Source organism: Formica exsecta, unplaced genomic scaffold, assembly GCF_003651465.1.
Source record: "Formica exsecta isolate Colony F162 unplaced genomic scaffold, ASM365146v1 scaffold696, whole genome shotgun sequence".
Classification (NCBI taxonomy): domain Eukaryota; kingdom Metazoa; phylum Arthropoda; class Insecta; order Hymenoptera; family Formicidae; genus Formica; species Formica exsecta.
The window spans coordinates 343671-365444 of NW_021853462.1; the positions used below are offsets into that span (position 1 = coordinate 343671).

General features: G+C 31.0%; 1 protein-coding gene and 1 long non-coding RNA gene across 3 annotated transcripts in view; both read right to left on the reverse strand.

The window, feature by feature from the left end:
- LOC115243164 (octopamine receptor beta-3R-like) overlaps window positions 1-1970 on the reverse strand; it is a 97520-nt gene extending 95550 nt beyond the window's left edge. The window contains exons 1-2 of one of the 2 annotated variants that reach the window (XM_029819922.1): window positions 769-1970; window positions 131-368 (exon numbers count right to left, since the gene is read on the reverse strand). In XM_029819922.1, coding sequence (XP_029675782.1) covers window positions 131-368; window positions 769-1422 — 892 coding nt within the window. In that variant the 5' untranslated portion in view covers window positions 1423-1970. Of the gene's footprint in view, window positions 1-70; window positions 369-768 lie in introns of both variants that reach the window. The other variant, XM_029819921.1, reaches the window with a different exon arrangement.
- A 22-nt stretch (window positions 1971-1992) lies between these two features.
- Window positions 1993-10930, reverse strand: LOC115243166. The gene is made up of 2 exons (XR_003885182.1): window positions 10756-10930; window positions 1993-2456 (listed from the first exon to the last, which is right to left on the reverse strand). It is a non-coding gene; the product is annotated as an uncharacterized LOC115243166 (long non-coding RNA).
- Between the last annotated feature and the right edge of the window lie 10844 nt (window positions 10931-21774).

Below are 21774 nucleotides of genomic sequence, written 5' to 3' on the forward strand. Positions count from 1 at the left end.
CGTGTTGCATTATCTCGTGTTACTTGCTTGTTTATCGCACATATACACAGACGGACGGAGTTCCACTCACCGTTAACGGCGTGGAGCTCCGTGGGCACCGTGAAATGTGCCGTGTGAAGGGCTAGCTCACCGGTATCGGCGGCGGCCTGCAGCAACATCTGCTGATGATGATGATGCCGGGTGGACGAGCGATGATGGTGCACGCTGTTGAGTACGATGTTGCTAGACGTCCGACTGAGAGCTTTGCGTTGTCGGATCGCCTCCTTGTAAATCTTCCAGTACATGATGATCATTACTAAGCCCGGGATCCAAAAGGACACGCAGGAACTGATGAGCGCGTATGGTAGATTCACTCGAAACTCGCAGCTCTGGAAAAACACGAGATAATGAAAAAAATTGTTTTAATTATTAACGTTATTTATTAATAATATAATGATCCATGAAAAATAATCTTTTTAACGGTTGGTAAATTAATATAATGATAAAACGGACAGATGTATCTAAACGTGAATTACGCAAAAGGTCTACCAAAATTGTTCATTAAGGGTGAAATAAAATCTTGAAATTTTTTAAATACCTCGAGCTAATCATAATCTCTTTTTTAGAATTCTTAAATGATCTTTTGATGTTTTTAGAATTTATCAAGTTGTCAGATATCCCGCTTTCTTTCTTTTAAATTTTAAAACGTGTCGTGCGTCAACGAGTATTTCCGCACATTTATATCTCTTACAAGAGAGAAAAAGAAAAAGAAAAAAAAATTCCACATACCCCCGGGTGCTCCGCCATGTAATCCAGATGTTCTTTAGTCGTGTACCATCCCATGAAGATTGGAATGAAGCTTATCAGTGCCGGTAGAACCCAAGCACTGCCGAGCATGCATCCGACAGTACTCTGTCTCATGATCACTGTGTACTCCAGCGGACTCACTATCGCGTAATATCTGTCCACGCTGATGCAACAGAGGTGAAGGATGCTAGCGGTGCTAAAATACACGTCCAGCGAGTTCCATAAATCGCACATAACCGCCCCGAACAGCCATTTGCCACCCGAAAGTTCCACCGAGGCATTGAAGGTCATGGCGCACATCGCTACCAGCAGATCGGCCGCTGCCAGACTGACAACGTAACAATTGGTGACCACGCGGAGTCTGCGGTGTCTCCGCACGCTGGCGATTACCAGCATATTGCCGAGAACCGCCGTGGTGATGATAGCTCCCATGATGATGCCCTTGATCACCATCCACGGCACACTCACATTCTCGGGAAGGTTCTCCACCGTCGGGTTTTCTGCCGTTACATTCGTGGTTGTTGTCGTGGTTGTCGTTGCACTAGTGACAACGATGGTGTTATTGACGAGGACCGATGAAGACGTGGACTCTATTTGAGGTAATCTCGTCGACATCGTCGCCATTACGTTCAGCATGGTGAAAATGTTGATGTTGTATAATTCACCGTTTATGTCGCGGAGAACGGTTCTTCTTTTCGCATGTTCTGGACTTCATGGTGATCGAAAGTCCGCGAAGATAGAAAGGAGAGTCGTCCGGTGGATTATCTTTTAGTGATCATCGCGAATTATTTGACTTTCTCTTCTTTTCATCATTGTGATGAAAAAAAAAAATTAATTAGACAAAGTATTATAATGATTGCTTCCACGAATGTGCTCGAATTTCGAGTTAATTATGGAATTTATTGATTGATATTTTGTTGCATTTTTAAAAATTGAATGAATATTTTATTAATATTTTTTGAAATGTTTTGCAAAAAATGTTTCTTGTCTTCATTTATGATCGCTTTTATTTCCGGTTTATTTATATAACACAGATATATAATCGCACGATGTCATCTTGTAATGATAAAAATAATATTAACATCGTATAATATTATCATCTTGTTCGTCGCTCTTGCCAAAAATAATTTAAATATGTACATATACATATATATTTGTCTTTTATATTTATTTTAATCTTTTTTTTATTTCTTTTTATTTTCTTAAGTTATTCTTCATTTTCTTTTTTTATTTAGTACTCTTGAAAATATCTTGTAGGATCTTTTCTTTTTTTATATTTATACATCAAGTATATTTTTTTATACACTACACAGTCATCCCGCGATGTGCGATTATTGTGGATATTTTCTTGCAGAATGAGAATCATCATCCTCAATTTCCGAATCTAGTCTCTGGAGCATTTCCGCAAATATTTCGCCATTCTCCGCACAATTCAGTCTAACTTGCATTAAACTGTCCCATGGTAGTTGTGCACGAATCACTGTTAATTTACGTACATCCATAATTACGTTTATTGCCCAAGCGTGAATTGTACCAATTGCAGGAACGATGTCAATCGAGATGATAAGAAGAATATTCAATTTGATTAGCACGTGTGATAATAGTTTAATTAGCATCATTAATCAGTTTAGCATCATTTTTTGACACGTCGAGATTTTTTGTTTACATCGCTAAAATGACAAAAGATTATATAACATATAGGATCTGTTGTGAACGCGATTTATCAGATTTACGATTTATTAGATTCGATCGATGGAAATAAATTTATTTATTTTAATCAACTCGCTTTGGCCGGCAAGAAGCTCGAAGGAATCTCATTAAGCATATGCGTAATTTAATCACTTAAATGTCTTTTTTAAAGAATAATATCTAGGTTATTTTAATTTTAATAGGTCTAATTGTCTAATTTATTAATATTAAATTTATGCATCAATATTGTGAATATATGTCATTGAACTCTGCGATAACACCATCTGAACGTTTCGTGAAACTTTCATATAGAACGTCATCAACAGTCATGATCAAAGATTAATATATTTAAGCTTTCGCTTTAAAGTTGAATATGCGGTATCCTTGTTAACGTACTTGTTAACGTATTTGTGCGAGATATATGATAGGTATTAATACACGAAGGGCTCTTAAAACTTTTAGAGAGAGAGAGAGAGAGAGAAAGAGATGGCTATCTAAATGTTTGAGGAAATATATATAGGTGATGTTAAGAGGATTTGCTTGTAGAGTCTTATATAATGCAATCGCTTCTAGCTACCTATAATTATACGAGACCCGCTACATTTCTTAGCAGAACTCTATCAATATCAAGACGTGTCTAATAAAACCGTTCATCAAAAGCATTCATGCGAAAATGTATCAATTTATGCAAGTGTTGCGATAGATGCATCGTCACGAACGACATTTGTATATATATATATATATATATATATATCCAACCTCAAATTTTAAATTATTTTATTCCTGTTTGAGATTTGTGTTTCTCAATATCAGTTTTAATATATTCTAAAAATAAATGAGAGAGAAATATAGAGAAAGATTAAATGTATATTAAAAAAGAAAAACAATATAGCAGATACGGAAATATTTAATAAAAAATCAACGAAAAAATGAAAGATTCAATGGAAAAAATATTTAAAAAAAGAGAAATTAAATATAAATAATATAGAATTTGTGTACATTTTTAATATTGTTCTTTTCAGTGATTTATAACTTTTGTTTTTCCTATTACTTGTATATCATTAAGATGTGAATTAGAAAACGTATGTCTACTATGATATATATTGAGCCATTATTGTTTTTATTTAGAAAGTATATATATTACCGGATTAAAGAAAGGAAAAAAGTTATAAAAATATAATAAACGTACTTTCTTTTAGTATATCATTCTAGTTTTTTACATTTTTATCGTAAGTAAATGTGAAAGAGCTTCTTTTAACCAAGATTTCGAAGAAAAGCGCGGCTATTCAAATTGATTATGTGAATCTCAGGCGCATTATCGCTTTTAAAAAGAGGCCAGCTCAGCGTAAGATTACTTTATCCTATTTTATTCCTCGGCATTATAAAACGGCAAGAGATATCCTCCGGATGCGAAGTAATCGCACGACTGATATGTCGACCTAATGAAACAGCGGGCGGATTCTCGAGATACCGCTCGCTCGCTCGCGGCGATCTTTAATTACTACGTCGTCGTCGGCGGAATGGTGACATAGTGGCAGCGTATTAGAGGCAAAAAGGAGGTTAATAACTTCCTGGTTCTCGCAGCAGAAATATTCGGAATGGAGAAAAGAAAATTTCTTGAATAGCGATCAACGGGATGCATTCCGACGAGAGATTCTTAGTTTATTTTTTATTTGTAGTAGTAATTACTTTGCATGATAATAGATAACAATATTACCAATTTTTTATATTAATATAATTAATTTTTACTTAATAGTATTGCCGTTTGATATGTAACAATATATTGTTTGAGATAAAAATAGTCTAATGAATGAATAATACCGTATAAAAGTTCTCCAAGAGTTAAAAATATCTCGTTTTCATAACTGAATTTTAATAATACATTAATTGTTTTGTGTGTTAAATAAAGAACAATTAACGTATTTATTCAAATTTAATAGGATAAGTTTATTTTATAAAAAAAATTCGAAAAGAACTTGGAGAGACAATTTCAAATCTCTCATGAATCGTTATTTCAGTTTTTACTTTGAAGATGTAACTTTTACAAGAAATATTCAACAATATTTATACAAAGAGAATCTTATAGTTTATATCTTGAATCTTTTATTTTAATTTTTACCTCAAGAATTTGGTTATTAAAAGAAACATTTAAAAGATGTTTAGACAGAAGAGTCTCCAAACCTTCTCTTTGCATCTTTCAATAATTTTTACTTTGAGATTTGTACTTTCTATTATTTAGAGAGAACCTTTTCGATTGTAAGGATGTCAATATTATTTTTCTTTACAATTTAAATTGCAAAGGGATACTACTACGTCATAAATTCTTTTAATGGAATAAATATGCGTAGAATTTAAATTGCTTTTGATTTGAAGCTTCTTCCACAGGTAATTATTAGACATGTCAAAATTAAAAAGAAGTTAAATAACGGTTTTTATTTAAAATAATTTGACGTGTATTTTGCCTATGATTTTATTGTAAAAAAAAGAAAAAATTGAAATATGTCGAAATGTATAAAGAAGCGAATAGATCAAAGTAATTAAATAATAAAAAATGTAAATTAACGAATTAAATATAAATTAAAAAGAATCTAAAAATAAAATTAATTTGATGGTCATATATAGATGTATATATCTGGCTTGATATCGGGGCGTTATCTTTCTACTATAAAATCCTTAACATTCTACTAACGACTCTTTATATACGTAGGCAATCGTAAAAGAGAATCAAGTTCTTTACACGAAAATAGGTAGAAGGGTTACCATAAGTGCAATTTACGTTTATATTATGATAAGAGTAGCATAGAATGAACTAATTAAGCGTATTTCTGCCAATACAGATACGCAAATAAAGGGAGTGTGCCGTTCTCCGACATTGTTATATTTGGACACGAATCACAGTTTACAAATTATAATCAAATCGCGTGTTTACGCGGAATCCAATTTCGAAGATGTTTTCTCGCGAGGAAGAGCTTTCTTGTCAGATCAAGAATTTTATCCTACGCGTAATGTGTAAAAGAGAAAAGGAAATCCGTGCATTTAGGTATCAAAATCAATGATTCTCCTTCTCAATTGTTTTAGATCTTGAAAAAAAAAACTTTGAAATTGAAAATACATTTATATGAAGAAATATTTTAGAAAATGAAAAAATGTACAGATACTTTAAAAAAATATAAAGAGTTTTGAGTTGTCGTAAAAATATATGTATATTTATTATATTATAAGTATAGTTTTATAAGTGATGTTTTTTGCATTTATTGAGAGAAAGAGAGAGAGAGAGAGAAAGAAATGCTGGCATAGTCGATATAACAAATAAATTTATTGACTACATATGCAATTCACAATACCAATGCAATCATAATTTGAATTCGTATCAATTATTGCGCCAGTATGGCAAATATTGGGCAAATTCTCACCGCTTCGATTTGTCAACAACTTCGTTTTTTTTTTTTTTTTTACGAATAACCATTCCGGTTCTCGTTCCGTTTCGTTCGTCAATCAATTCAACAGAATGACTAAAATTGTGAATAGAGTTAATCAACAGAAACAAGAAACTACAAAACCGAAATCTAAAAGCATCGGTTACAGAGTATAGTGTTACAAAGGGCATAGTATATATAGAAGAGCATGCAATATAGGTACACAAAAATATTTGGCTTGATTGTACACAGCAATATTTTTGTGTTTTTATACTCTCTTTCTCTCTCTCTATATATATATATAATTCATAATTTATAAATGTATTACTTGAATTCATAATTTGCATATGAATTCTTTTAATTGCCACAGATTGGAATGTCGTCTTAGACTCGAAATAATTTAATATTAAATAATATTGATGATCATATTATATATTTAATATGTAGAGAATCAGATATTATTGTTATAATTACACACACACGCGCGCGCGCGCGGAGACAATATTTTTGTGTCCTTGTGGATCGCACAAATTTCACGCGAGATGCGTCGGTGCATCGTTTTTCGGCGTGTCAGAAAAGTGTAACTCTTAAATTTTGTGGATACATATATATGAGTGAGCATGTGTGTGTGTATGTGTGTACGTGTGCGCTCTTCTCTTTCTTTTTTTCGCGGACACTATATAAAACTTTATGCTGAAACGCAGCACGATGTAATAATCGTCACACTGGCTGACAGCTAAGCAGTTTTCGTTGGGAGGAAAGAGTCCAAATAAAATTATATGTAATAAAGAGAAAAGAAAGAAACTCTGCAGCACTCCGTAATAACGGGATATTTTAATCGGGTATTACCCGTGTAGTTTAATCGGGTGATAGCCGAGTGGTAAAAGAACACCGTAGTAAAAAAGAACGTCATAAAAAATGTAGTAAAAAGACACTGTAGTAAAAAAAAACGTGGTAAACGTCAGGTGGAAACTTAAAGTATTTTATAACGAAATATTCTCTTATCATTTATTACGGCTTTCAGCAATTTAGCAGAGTCAGAATAATAATTAACAAGATAATTCAACAGTTGGATAATAATTAAAAAGATAATTATTAAAACAAGATTAAATTAAACCAAACTAACCACAACAATATTATATAGTGCACTATGGTGCTTTATTATAAAACTTTGTTATAAATTTTTTACAGCAGCGCATCTTGCGCAAATTGTAATATTTAAATAATATTCGAGTCCCTACAAAGGATGGTTCGAAAGTATTGTGCGAGCGATAGATTTCGATATATATGCATCGTGTTGCATAAAAGTAGGTCGCAATAGTAGCGGTGCAAGCACCGCTTTTCACGAAGCATTAGTTAGATAATTACCGGCAATTAAGTGCACCTTCTGAGTGCGGTAATGCATCTTCTCTCTGTCATCGGCACAGTATGCTACTGTCGAACAAATTATAATTAAAAGTATAAAAACGAATTAAATATAAGATTGAATTGATTGTTTCATTTTTCATCACGCTGAGAAAATAATAGTCCATACGATAATATTTAATAGATATATTTATTACATAATAATATTGTAAAAAAGGGACAGAGATTTAAAAAATGTATAATGTAATATTTATATATTCGAAATAAAATTTGGAGATTTTATAAAAAAAAATTAGAGAGGGAATAGTACATATACATTTACAATTTGTGTATGAAATATACAATTTTTTTATAACATTTACTGAATTTAATCACTATAAAAAATCTTAACGCAAATACTAAGAAATTATATATGTATATTATTATATTGATTGAGAAAAGCAAGTTTTGATTTCAAAAATTGCGTCATGATTACGATCAGAAATGTAGAGCTTCTGCTTGATGCAAGAAACTCTTTACGATTTGGCTTTAATTACCATTTGCAATTAATTACTACTACAGAAAGATATATAAACAGAATAAAATTGCAGTCGACTTAGATATTCTCTCTTTCCATCTCTTTGATACCTAAGACTTTTTACATAACGGTTTAGCTTTCAGAATTAACTTGAGATTTCCTCCTGGGATTACGTATCGTAAACGTTACATAAATATTAGTTTAATGTCTATTTATGAAAATTGAGGCTCCTCTCTTCTCTTCTTTAAAATTGTTTACTAATTAATGCCGTAAATGTTGCGCCGTTACTTAGCGCGGATTTTTCACGTTTAATTGCTATGATAATTACGTTAAAAAGGGAAAGTAATTTACCGCATAAAAGAAATTAAGTAGTTCCTTTATTGCACACAATAATTATCCTGAATAGGGAAATATTTTTTGAGAGCTTTTGAGAGAGAAAAGAGTGAATTATGTATTTTCGCGTCTTTTATTCATCTCGGCTAATTAGTTTCGAAAAAATCAGTGTTCTATTTTTGATTAACAGAAATTTTTGATAAGTTTACACATAACTGGCAAAACTTTAGATTTATATTTATTTACATGAAAAATGTTAAATACTTAAAAGTTATTTATTTAAAAGCTGTAACGTTTTAATATTATTTTTATATTATAATGGAGTTATTTCGAGATTAAATTGCCAAAAATTAGATTTAATTATATACTATAATAAATATCGTACTTTCGTGGCATTAATTTTTAATGAGAGAGAAAATAAAGTAGATTAATTTTATCGATAATGAATATGTTGGCAATGAAGATTTGTGAATTAAAATCTTATCTTAAATAAAACAATTTTTATTTTTTGGGGGAATTTAATTATATTAAGAGATTTAAAATATCGCAGATCAAAGAGATCGCAATTAAATTTTTGCTAAAAAGAAATTGATTTTAAATTCATCAAAGTATAATCTACCTCAAAGTTCCACGTGCACTTTGTATATAAGAGCGTAGCATGTTTCTTCTTCGCGAAAAAGCATTCCTGTCGTTCCGAAGAAAGACAACATCTTAACGTTTTCTTTTCATAACGGGTGCATATCTTCGGCTTACAAGAAACATCTTTGGCAAGAAAACATTTTTAATGAAAAAATATTGGCGATTGACTATACTCTAGGAAACAATAAACTTAGGTCTCGACTTTGATATCGTGAATGCGGAAACGTACTATCGATCGATTTTTTTACTTTAACAATTAAGTACCGCCAGATTATTCAAACTAATACGTATATTTCAATGTATAATATGTATAATAACAACAAAATATTTTTTAACAAATAATAGATGATATAATAAAAATACGTAATATATTTATTCAAAATTATATAAATGATAATGAATAATATTTACAAATATATGAATAATATTTACAAATAAATTACATTTGAAAATTATTAAGTAAGAAAAATTATTATTAAATTTATTCAGTACATTAATAAAACTTATAAAAAATTATTAAAAGTTATCAATACACATGTTCAGAAATTATATACAAGGTTTAAATTATATTCATAATAATGTAAAACACTCGAGATGAGGATCGGTGCGGTGTAGAAGATCTTTTACTTTTCCGTATCGTTTTTGTTAAAATATCACTCGAAATGAAAGCTATATTCTCTAGAGAGAAGAAATAAGCTCCTCTCTTCAGGTGCGTGGTAAAAATAAACGATACAAGATCGTTAGGAGAAGCCAAAACGCTTTCTTACGTGCTACACTGAATGTAATCTCACGTTCGCAGCTCCCGAAGCGCTTATTATAAGGATATCTCATAGGGAACCCGACAAACGAAATTACTCGAAGAAAGTCTTATTACGATCGCTCTCGAGACCCAAGGAAAATCGAATTATTGCGTGAGCTATCCGACGAATTACGTGATCTGTCTTACTAATTATATATATATATATGCGTCCAAATTAAATACACAAAGAATATATATTATGTACTACGTATATATATCTAAAAAAAATATAATTAAGTAATTACAAATAGTAATTTATAATTTTATAGTTAATTTTGGGGATTGCACGATTATAAAATGTGATTTATTCCGTAAAATGGTAAATACACAATACATTCCTCTATTTGGATTATTGTGATTATAAAGAACAATTTATCTCTTGCAAATGACTTTCCTAGATAATTTTGTACATGTTCAACACACATACGCGAACATACACTTAACGTTAATCTACTTCTGACAAACGAACGGGAAGTCGAAATATCTTTCGGGTAGCTTCAACAAACCGCACTTCGGGGCGGATGATATTTATCAAACGGCGCATAATTACATTCTTGAATCTAAACTGCAGTTCACTATTTCATTATATCTACTGAGAAGATATAAGACATTGCGTATTGCCAAGTTTCAAGAAATCTCAGATTATTTGGAAATTTTTTTCGAAGAAAAGTCACCTCGAGAATCATTAAGGATTATTATAAGGCCAGAATTATATTCTGCATTCTTCTATGTAGAGAATTAAATATCTATGAGATACCGCTGTGTATTTTTTCCAAAAGAGATCAGCGAGATCCTCGCGCTGGATACATCCCCCTTAATGCAACCCTGATGCGGTAGCTCCCAGAATGCGAAAAAAAAAGAAACTCGAGAAACCTTCGATTACACTGACCGTGCCGGCACAAAGCATAATTAACGGAAATTAATTTTCCATAAAAGAAAGTTGTTTATATCGATCTTAAAAAGGGGTAGGAATCGCGAAAGAGTTTTCGTGCATATTGAGGATCCCGGGGCTTTGTTCTGGAACAAACGACAGATCGAACTCTCGCCGAGCGACACACTTCCGGGATAGCTCGATCAAATTGTGTTGTCTACCCCCCCCCCCATCCCCTTCCCTTTGCACGGCATATCACCGAAAAGATTTTAGCGAAGCTTAAAAGTTTAAGTGCTGCGTTCATTATAAATCGCTCTACTTGCGATTCTCTCGCTCGAACCATTTAATCGGGTGATCATGCGGGCCGCTTTCGTCGCGATGCGCATTTGGTGTAATGGGGTCGCACACATTTTCATTCATTGTTTCCGGCACACCGCGTCGAGGAAACGAATGCACGGCGGACGCGGACGGGGTGCCGGCGATTCGGCCGGCGCCGCGGATCAGGCCGCACTGTCCTCCCAGAAGAGTGAGACGGCCGTCTGTTTCCGGCACCCTCCGATCGATGGCGCGGCCGTAGTCGAAAACAACCCCCGCGGGCAACCCTCGGCGCTGGTAGGTGCGTTGCACCAATCCCGCCGAGCGTGGGAACTTGCCTCGATTTTTGTCAGGACAAGAATGCGGATTTTTTTTTTTTTTTTTATGAAACGTTTTCATAACATTGAATGAAATGCAATAAATGATTCATATATCGCTTCAAAATTGTATAATTGATAATATAATAATATTATTATAATAATATTTTTTCCCGATGTCTTTTTTTTTCGCACTCGAAGAATTTTGCCAAGTGTGAATTTTTTATACCGCGTTGTGATTAGACCTAGGATAGTGTGCGCGCGATGATCATTTACAGAAATTTTTTTTTCAATTACTATAATTATTAACACACAATTACTATAATTTTTAATATTTTTTGTAATTGCATAACTTTTGTGACTTATAATTTATGTAATTTTTTTAATTTTCTTTCTCTCTCTAATTTTTAAAAAGTAAAGAAAATAAAAATATTCTGAAATTATGTATTCTATAATTTTGAAATAATATATTTCTAAATGACACCATAATATTTGGAATATTGCACGATGATATCAAGATGAGAGGAGATCTTGTTTTCAAAATCCTGTCGTAAATCGAGCCGCGGAGAAAGACGAGGAAGCGATCTCGGAGAATTTTCGATGCTCGTCGCATCATCGCTCAGAGAGACAAGTCCCCCGAGGGCAGCGAGCGGCGATAAACTGCGATCAGCGTGTAAATAGCCTTTACTCTGCTAACTAAACAGGCAAAAGAGGTGATAAATCAGCTCCGCTGAAATTATCCAAGTATTTATATTCCCGGATAGAACGTGTCGAGCGAACTTACGTGCGCGTTCTAACGTTTAAGATAATCGTAATTCGTGATAATCAAAAATTGAACGTTAAAATTATAAGAGTAGCAAAGATGTGGGACCGTAACGTAAGTCAAGATTGGATGGATATGCACGGAAAATTTCTTAAAAATTTCAAAGCTTTTTCGGTCGCTTTCACATATGTATGTAAAAAATATTTTATAGAAATTCGAATAAAAATATTCGCGTTTATTTTTGGGTCATCGAGCGTTGCATCGGAATCGTATTGTAGATAATCACATTGTTATCTGTTCTATTTGTTTCGTCAAAAAGTTCCCTGTCTGTTTAGTTTATACGGTAAACTCTCTCGTTAGAGGATCAGCTAGGTTGTAACCGATACGCATAGATGCATTTACACGCTATCGCGTCATATGTAACGTCTCTACGATATTAACGTTAGATGCGCGCATTTAGATGCGGAACATGTGCCGGAGCAAACTTCTCTCAAGGCGTCGTGTCGCAAAAACAACTATGGAACAACCTTGCGCACTGTCATGCCAGCAGCTACGGACACCTGTACACGTTACGGTACACTGTTAGTATTACCTTGATTGTTTTGGCGACAACGGCGGAAGTTAGCGCCTGAATAACTCGATTATTACGGTCTCCTGCGTTCCGATGATCAAACAATATGTATATTTCACGGACGTATTAAATTAATAATTAAAAGAGAAATATAGAGAATTATTAAAAAACTATAGAGAAAGAAAGAGAGAAAAAGAGGGAGACCTGATTTTTCTGAAATTTTAATGAGAATCTTAATTTTCATATAGCAATAAGAAATACGCACGTTTTATACGAATTTTATGCAAACAATTTTCTATATATTTTCTATTATTTTAAATAATATGTTTCGTTATCATAATTTTATTTTTGCAAGTAAAATGTGCGATTGCATATTTCGCAAGATAGAATGTTATCCAACTTTTTCAAAATGAAGATATATTTTTCTTGATATTTTCCAACAGCATTATATTTCATAATGCTGAAAAATCGTAGCTCTATAAAAACCAGGGTTGTTTTTTTAACAGCTAACATACAATTACTCTCGATAATATAATTACATTATAAGAGGATTGATACATAATTATGGCAACGGAGGCTGGTAATTAACTTCGCCATTGACAGAATCTACGTATGCACTGGGACAAGGTTCATACGTGCATAATCGATGCGACAACATGGTCCACTGCAACGCGTTCTCACCCTGTTCCCGTCTCCGGTATTCATTGACCTTGTCAATTTGATTTAAGATACGGAATTGCTTCTCGAAAAACTCATAGATTTGATCATCTTGTTATTCAAATTTTGATTTTTAATTAGGATAAAAAGAGATTCTATCAATTTAGGAATGTCTTTTTATAACTGTAGCTAGAAATTGTTAGAATCTCAAATTGTTGATTGAATAATAACAATTACACGAAGAATTTAATATAATTAAATATTATACATACAAGGGCTCATAAAGAACTTAAAAAAAAAAGCTCCTGAATGCGATGGTGTAGAGCCATCTGCCTTGTGGCATTGTGTGATAGGATTCTTTAACAACTTTCTCATACCACGAGCATGACGCTATCATTTTTAGTTTATGTTTTATGATGGTTTGAATGAAGTTGTGTTCGTCGTTTGTGGCGATTTTCTAGGCGTGGCGATTGTTACTTCTTTTTTTTTTTTTTAGATTTTTTTGCAGAGTTTGAGAGAGGCAATGAGAAAGAAGCGGAGACAAAAACCACGTCAATCATATTAAAAAACTGCAGACTTAAATTATACTATAGATATTTTAAGATAGAATTGACCATAATTTCTAAAGAAAGTACCTTATCAGTAAAAATATATATTGTGTTATTTATCAATTCAATTTAGAGTACAATTTTTCGTTCTTTTGTTATTATCTCAAGGAAACTCTTTGCTTATTCTCGAAAAACTCCTCTAATATCATCTGCAGGAAGAAATGAAACTCTGCTATTATCTTTCTCATCGATTTTATAGAAATATTCAATACATTTATTTCTGTTGCTGTAAACTTACTTGATATTTTACTCTCTTATCAACCACAGATAATTCTATCATTCCTTTTACCTATGTCCATTGATTATCAACAAGGGGAAGCATTGAGTCGAATACCCTCAAATGATGCAGAAACCCCTCATATTCTGTCGATAAAATGGCGTTCTCTTTGGCAATTTTATTTTAGATTTTACGTAGAAAAAAAATCGATATAAGAAATTTACTTTCCAACATGTGTTGAATTTCTATTACTTTGCTACTATCTTTTTGTAGCTTGAAATATTAAGAAGATAGGATGAGAAAGAAAATTGAGAAAAAAATATACCTTTTTTTTTCAAAAACATATATTACAAATTTGTTAATAACAATTAAAATAATTATTTAAATTGTTACATTAATGAAATATATATATAATATAAAACATAAAACATTTCCTAATACTATTACGATTTTATCCATATAAGCTTTTGTATTTTATGGAGCTTTAACGATTTATTTCTAAATCAGTCACAAGAAAGTATCATATATGTATATGTATATTCTTGCTTATTAAGATTATATAGCTTACTAAACTTACTATAGTTTACTAAGATTATATAGTAATATTAATATTAAAAATGTCATATAAAAATAATTGATATATTAATACTTAATACTAATTATTTATATTCTATTATACATGTATATAATATATTTCGGATTTATTTACTTATATTCTATTATACTTTATATAATTAGAATTTATAATGTATAATTTTGGATACATAATGTATAATTGTTTGAGTAAATTACTAAAGATTTCGACATATGAAGTTTTGTTTAGGATTCTGTATAAAAATAGCGATATTAAATAATATTCCAAATTGCACGGAGGAATTCCGAAAGAAGGATTAAATTAGTGCTTTAATCAGGAAAATGTCAGCCAGCTCCATATCCGGATCTAAATTATTAAATCAAGCCGGGACCGTTAATACTCTCACGAACATGTAAACTATATTTATCTTTGCTAAAACTGGAATATATACGTCACGTATAAAGAGTATTTGATTTTCTTAATCTCCCTATTTAATTTTTCATTTTTTATCTACTGTCCATTTTGTGACAAATGCGATCAGTTACCAGGTATCATCAGATGATGAACAATGGGATCGTCGAAATACAACTTGCCTAATTCGATTTACGCGAGACTGAGCCCTGGATTCGTGTCACTAAACTCCGTGTAACTGACATCGCGTCACTGGACCGAGCAAATGCGCTGAATTAAAGAGCTGGATTAACGCGCCGCATTTTGCATTAACAAGCGAAAATCAGTTACCTTCGATGCATAACGCGCGTTATTTTATTTTGGTAATTAATAAGACTAATAAACTTTAGTGGTTGTGATACAAAGTATTTCACAGAATCATTATAAATATTCTGTAAATTATATTAATATAGTGAGAATATATGTATGTAAACGAATTAATTTTCTCTACTTAGAGTTTAAAAAGGATTAAAACAGTTTATTACAGAAGTTTGCTCTATTATTTTTAAATATAACAAAGAATATGTAATTGATAGAATGATGTTTTGATAGCCTCCGTTTCTCGCTGCAAGGTATTACAAGCGCTTAATTTCAATGGAATCATATTATTTTTCAAATATTGATGTATTTTACCAAGCTTTGCAAACTCTTTCTATGCGTATTAAAATTTAATTTTTAATTTTGTTCTACTGTGACATCTTATTGTTAATTAATGGAAGACTTTTTAAATGATCTTTTAAATATATATTTCTTTAGAAAGTAAAAATTACAAAGAATAGAAAAGTTATAGAAAACTTCGATGAACTTCTTTTTTAGTCTGTTTTACAACTGTGTTCTAACAAATGACTATTTGTAACATGGTTACAATTACGTATATATTTTATTTTATTTTTTTAAATAACTTAAATATTGTAAGTTTGGATGATTACATAGTTTTAAAAAAGTATGAATTTAACAAAGCAAATTAAAATTTAGCATTTTATTTATTTATAACATATAAATATTTAAATTTAAAAAAATATGTATTTGAGAAATGATATCAATCATTTAATTATTTTACGCGTGCCACATGATTTAGACAGAGTTAAGAAATATATTGTATTAATTGTTTATAATTAATTTCCTTGGTTTTATGCGCGAAATGCGATAAAACCTTACGCTTTATCGTGAATTTACTCCACGTTAATTAAACGCGTACATTAAAAGCGATGGTTTACGATCAAACTTTCACCGCCAAAATTTCGATTTTAATTTCGCCAACAACGCAGCTCCAGCATTATACTCCCTCGAATTATTTCAAATTATTCGGAATATGAGCGCAAACTTTTGAATCCCATTGTTATCGTTCTCCCTTTTTTTATCGGATTTTTCCGTTGGAGTTTGCTCTTGTTTTACGGATATCGTACGGTTGATATAAATCTGCAAAAGTTTTCAACGAAGTTTTGCTCGGGGAATCGAAAGCGTGCTTCGCCATTATGATCGAAGGACGTTAAAGCCAATACGAAAGAGAGAAAATATCTTATACTAAATATTTTATATCTATATTTTATAATTAATATTTTTTTTTATTTAGATCTATATTATATAATAAATATCTTCTCTATTTATATATATACATATATTTTCTGTACAACTTTTATATAATATACAAGGGCTGCCCATAAAGAAACCGAACTTAAAAAAAAAAAACCTGAATGCGATAACATGGAGCCATCTGCCTTGTAAAATCATGTAGTGGGATTGTACAGCAACTTTGTCACACTACGAGCATGTCGCTATCAGTCTCAATTTACTTTTTATGATGGTTTAAATAAGGTTGTATTCGTCATTCGTGGCGATTTTCTAGATAATTTTCTATATGCAATTTGCAATAATTCTTAATTTATATTAATGTATTAGTGTTTTCTCTATTAAAAAAGTTTTTTTAAGCAGAATGTTCTTACTTGAATATGACTAGAAAATTTTTTTTTAAATTGGAGGTGTAAGAAACGATTTAATAATTTTAAAATTCTTTAAACTAAGAGATTTCTCTAGTAAAGTAAAGAGTAAAAAGATCTTTATCAATTTTATCCCTTGATCGAGAAATATCAATCCCTTTTTTTAATACTAACATAATTTCTATTTTAGATTCTTTGAATAGACGATTATAAAATAATGAAGCGTGAGCGGCAAAGTCTGGAGGTCGTTTCATGATCCGTAAGCTTTAATGAAGCACACGTGCGATATGGTCTTCGTGTTGAGTTATTTTTATCGTGCAGATTGATGAATAATTCATATTTTCGATTCCGAAGATCTCAATAATATTTATTGTCGTTATCGAGCGTATATTTTTATATGTTTCAATGTTGGCGAAAAAAGCGGCAAAATAAAATTACAGATTTAAGTCTGAAAAACTAAAAGTGACTTTAAATGATGGAGAAACACTGCATAAATGAAATATTATATTAAAGACACAATACAGGAAAAATAATTTTTGATATTATCGGATTATTATTATTTTTCGTATATTATTATTTTATATTATTATTTTTTGTATTGATTATCAAAAAAGCGATATGGTATTGATGTTCTGCAAAGTATAAATATATTATTATTATTAAAATAATTTAATATTTGTGGATGAGAATATTACTCTATATAATTATGTAACTACTTTAAATAAATAGTTATTTTATAATATTTATATTTTTTTAATAAAAATTAGCTGCACTATGACATTTTATTGATTTTTACGAAATTGTATTGAAAGTGCATCGATAAATGAAGACGGCTCTTGTATATATATTCCCCGACCTTTTTCATTTACAGTGTTCTTAGAAAATCTCTGAAACATATATGCATGAACGCAATTGCTCGCGTTGCGAAAAGCTATCCCTGGGGCGAGCTGGAAAAAACGGGAACTAGCATCGAAACCGGGACAGCAGCGGCACCGGCTGCGTGTCCCACATTCCCCGATTTTGCTTTTCAAAGAGATAAAGGTGAAAAAAAAGGGAAAAAAAACTCAGCCTTCTAGAAATTAGACTATCAATGTGTAATTTTCAAGATTATATATTTTTAGATTTTAAATTTCATAAAAGTTCTTAGAATTTTTAGAAATGAAAAGAAACATAACTGAACACGAATAAATAATTAGGTTTCGCTGAATTATTAAAAGAATAAGTTAAATTTTTGAAATTACAAAAAGAAGATTACATCTAGGCATGATAGGAGATTATTTTTAGAATTCACACATACAAAAAAACAATTTATAACAAATAAAACAAGTAGAGTTGTGCAAATTAAAAACTTGCACATTGCTTCCTCATCATTTTATCTTACAATGCTTAAGCTGCTTTAAGCATGCGGATTTTTCAATTTTTGCTTCCTCATAGAGAAAGCTTTGTGAGCGAAATAAAAATTAAAATAATTTCTTTCACCGATCCTCACTAAATTCAACATCAAACATCCTTTAATAATACTCTATTCATGTAAAAAAATTTAATCGGATATTTCAAATTTTCTGAAAGTTACAGCGTGTAAAGACGTGTGTGTATATATACAATATATATAAAATCATTGAGTAACTTTATCTTTGTAATTGAATAAATAATATCAATTACTTAGATAAAAATGATATAAATATGAAAATATAATAATATAACAAAAAAAATAAATATACAAGAGAAGTGGGTATATATATACATATATTCAACTTTCTTGTTGTACTACTTACAATTAGGATAATATCCGGCCATGTTCGCCACAAATTAATCGCAATCTCGCGATAAATTAGTCTCTCCATCATTAAATAAACTGATCCATGAAACCACATTACAGTAAATTTAGTCATACAACCTGCAAATTCCGCCGCACGCGTATGACCACGCATCCAAAATAATCACAATCTCTCGTAAAATAATCTTGATATCAATCTGAAATCTACGAAAATCACGCGCCCATAAAACTTATGATAAATTCTTTCATTCGCGCTATTGTCATTAAAATACTACGTGTTTCCTTTTCGTCGAGAATATCTTTTTGTCTCAGATCAAATTTTAGACGATCAATAATTCGAATATATGTATATCAAATATATATAACGTAAAATTTTTTTACATTTTTAATATCTCTTATATATCTCTCTTTTTAAATATGTAACTTTTTCCTGTAACTCTTTTTCGCAAATTATAGATCGTCTGAAATTGGTTTTAAATCGCTTTTTCTCACTATAAGATCTCTCTGCCGACACCGGTTGTTCGCAGCAACCGCTTTTACAGCAGATTTCGCAAATTCTGAAATTGGTTTTAAATCGCTTTTTCTCACTATAAGATCTCTCTGCCGACACCGGTTGTTCGCAGCAACCGCTTTTACCGCTTTTACAGCACGGATCGAACCACGATTTCGTAGCGATTTCATATCCCAACAATCGTAAATAGGAGAGAAACGAAAAATTGAAATCTCTTTAAATTCGCTGAGCTGAATCTTTATTAATATACACAACATTATCTCTTGTTAAAGATAATATAATGCAATATAATATATAAATAATGTAACGTAAAATAATTTTAAAAAAATTTTATCTTGTATTAAAATATTGTATTTATAACTTTGAAATAATTTCTATAAATTGTTAATTTTTGCAATTTATAATCGCGTAAAAAAATGCGTTATCGATATCGTCCATCACTCGATCTTATTTACGTTAGTGATTGTTCTGCACTCTGAATTATACAACTATATATGTGTACCATTTTCTTTGATCTGTCAGCCGATGCTTTAACAAAAACTAATAAGGAAAGGAAAAAAAGCAAAAAGCATTGAAAAATAAGTCATGCGTTCATCGTGACGCAATCGCAATAACTCACTCACGACTATTGCGCGCGTTATTGATTTTTTTGAATATAATAAAAATATATATTCTGAGAACCTATAAAAATTTCTCATCCTAGGAAAAGAGGGTTTTATTATAAAGAACGTCGAAAACGAGTTATGAGGCTATGAAAATCGTTTGCGACATGATATTTTCTTCATTCTATTTTATTTTATTAATTATTTAATTTATTACTAATGTTGCCAAATGCTTTCTTATATTTTCCAAAAAATAGAAATGTTGATAATGCTCTAAAATAGATTTCTGAAATATATTTTTGAATTATATTTATGAAAAATTAGGATTCTAATAAGCAAAAAGACGTTTCTAGAATAAATCGATTTATGCGTATAATTTTGACAACTTCGTTATTTTTTAAAACACAAAACTTACGTTTTGAAGACGGGACTGTATAATGGAGGACGCATTTATGAAAATAATTCCTCCGCTTTTCTTTTTGAGTTTTTTTCAAAAATTAAGGCTAGAATAGATATCGAATATTCACTACATTTATCGTAATAAATAAACAATATACAATAATCATATACATACAACGATATAATCATTATACATAACAATCAACGAGCAACGTAACAGCAACATTCTTACATTCTATTCCTGTACATGTAGGTATACTGCGTGTATATATAATATATTCTCTGCTTCATTTTTTTGGCATTTCAGTGATTCTCTTTAACGAAGTGCCTTCGTAAATCTACCTATTTCAGTAAAACGATTTGTCTTGCGAGAGGGATGATACGGGTTCAACATTTATACACGAAGTTACTCGAGTCTAAAGATTCGTATTTACAATGATATCTCGTTTAAGGTCTCGTTATTATAAATCCCTTTGATTAGAACGAAACGCGCTGCCACAGCGCAATTATGTACAAAGTGATCCCTTAAACGAGTAAAACAGCTTTATCTCCCGCCTTTCAACCCTTCTTCTTGGTCTTTCTCCCTCGTCTCTTCGTTTCTCCCTTCGCTTCTCCTCCAATTATAGGACAGCGTCTATAAGACATCTCAAGATCCTTTGAATTATTTCTTTCATATGCTTCCTTGTAGATTGCTCTATCAATCTCGAAGCAGGTTTCTTTTTAAACAAAAATCTTCGATACACATATAATTTTTTGCCAATTTTAATCTCTTTGAAATTTTATCTTAAAGATTAATTTTTATCTGCTAATTTTTTAAAACAAATAATTAAGAGCAAAAATAATGATTTGAATAATAAGATTTGAAGAATAATGATATTTTTGTTGTGGTTTTCAACTTTCAATAGTCCATATTGTTAACATATATATACATTTATATATTTTATTTATAATAATATTACGTTAATAACCGTAATATTTTTATTTAATTTCACCTGGGATAGAAGTTAAATTTGCTATAATTATAAAAGTATACAATGCCAAATCACACAAATGAAATAGAAGTATGCGCGCAGATCGAATGTTGGTTCGAAAGTTCATTCCGACGTTATCGCATCGCCGTTAAAATATTACTGTTGAATCGGAACATCAATCTGCCGACGGACAGGAGTCTTATTTACGGACCTGATAGAACGCTGCCTCTGGACAGAAATAGACCCTCGGGGACTAGCGGCAAATGTGTCCCTTAAAATAGGTCGATCGCAGGACGAAACAGGCATGAGCATACATACTCTATTCACGTTCTCTTTGGGACTATGAACTTTTCTCTTGCAATTGGCTTACCCCGAGTACTTGCGAATATATAGATATCGCATATTCGTGATCTTAATTTTAATGACGAGAATTGAGAGCAATCTTAATTTTAATTATAAATTTCCTCGCGAATTTTTGCACAGTCTTAGTTTTCATGATGCATTTTCCGATGATTTTTGAGCAATCTTAATCTTTTCATATGACCGGTTCTTTAAATCCAATATAAAAGCGTACCAAATTTAAAAAAAAAATAATATATAATTGTATATTTAATATCTTGTTGTTTTTTTAAGTGTTTTCTCAAAAATATTGTCAAATAAATTAAATAATTAATAATTAGTTATTATAAA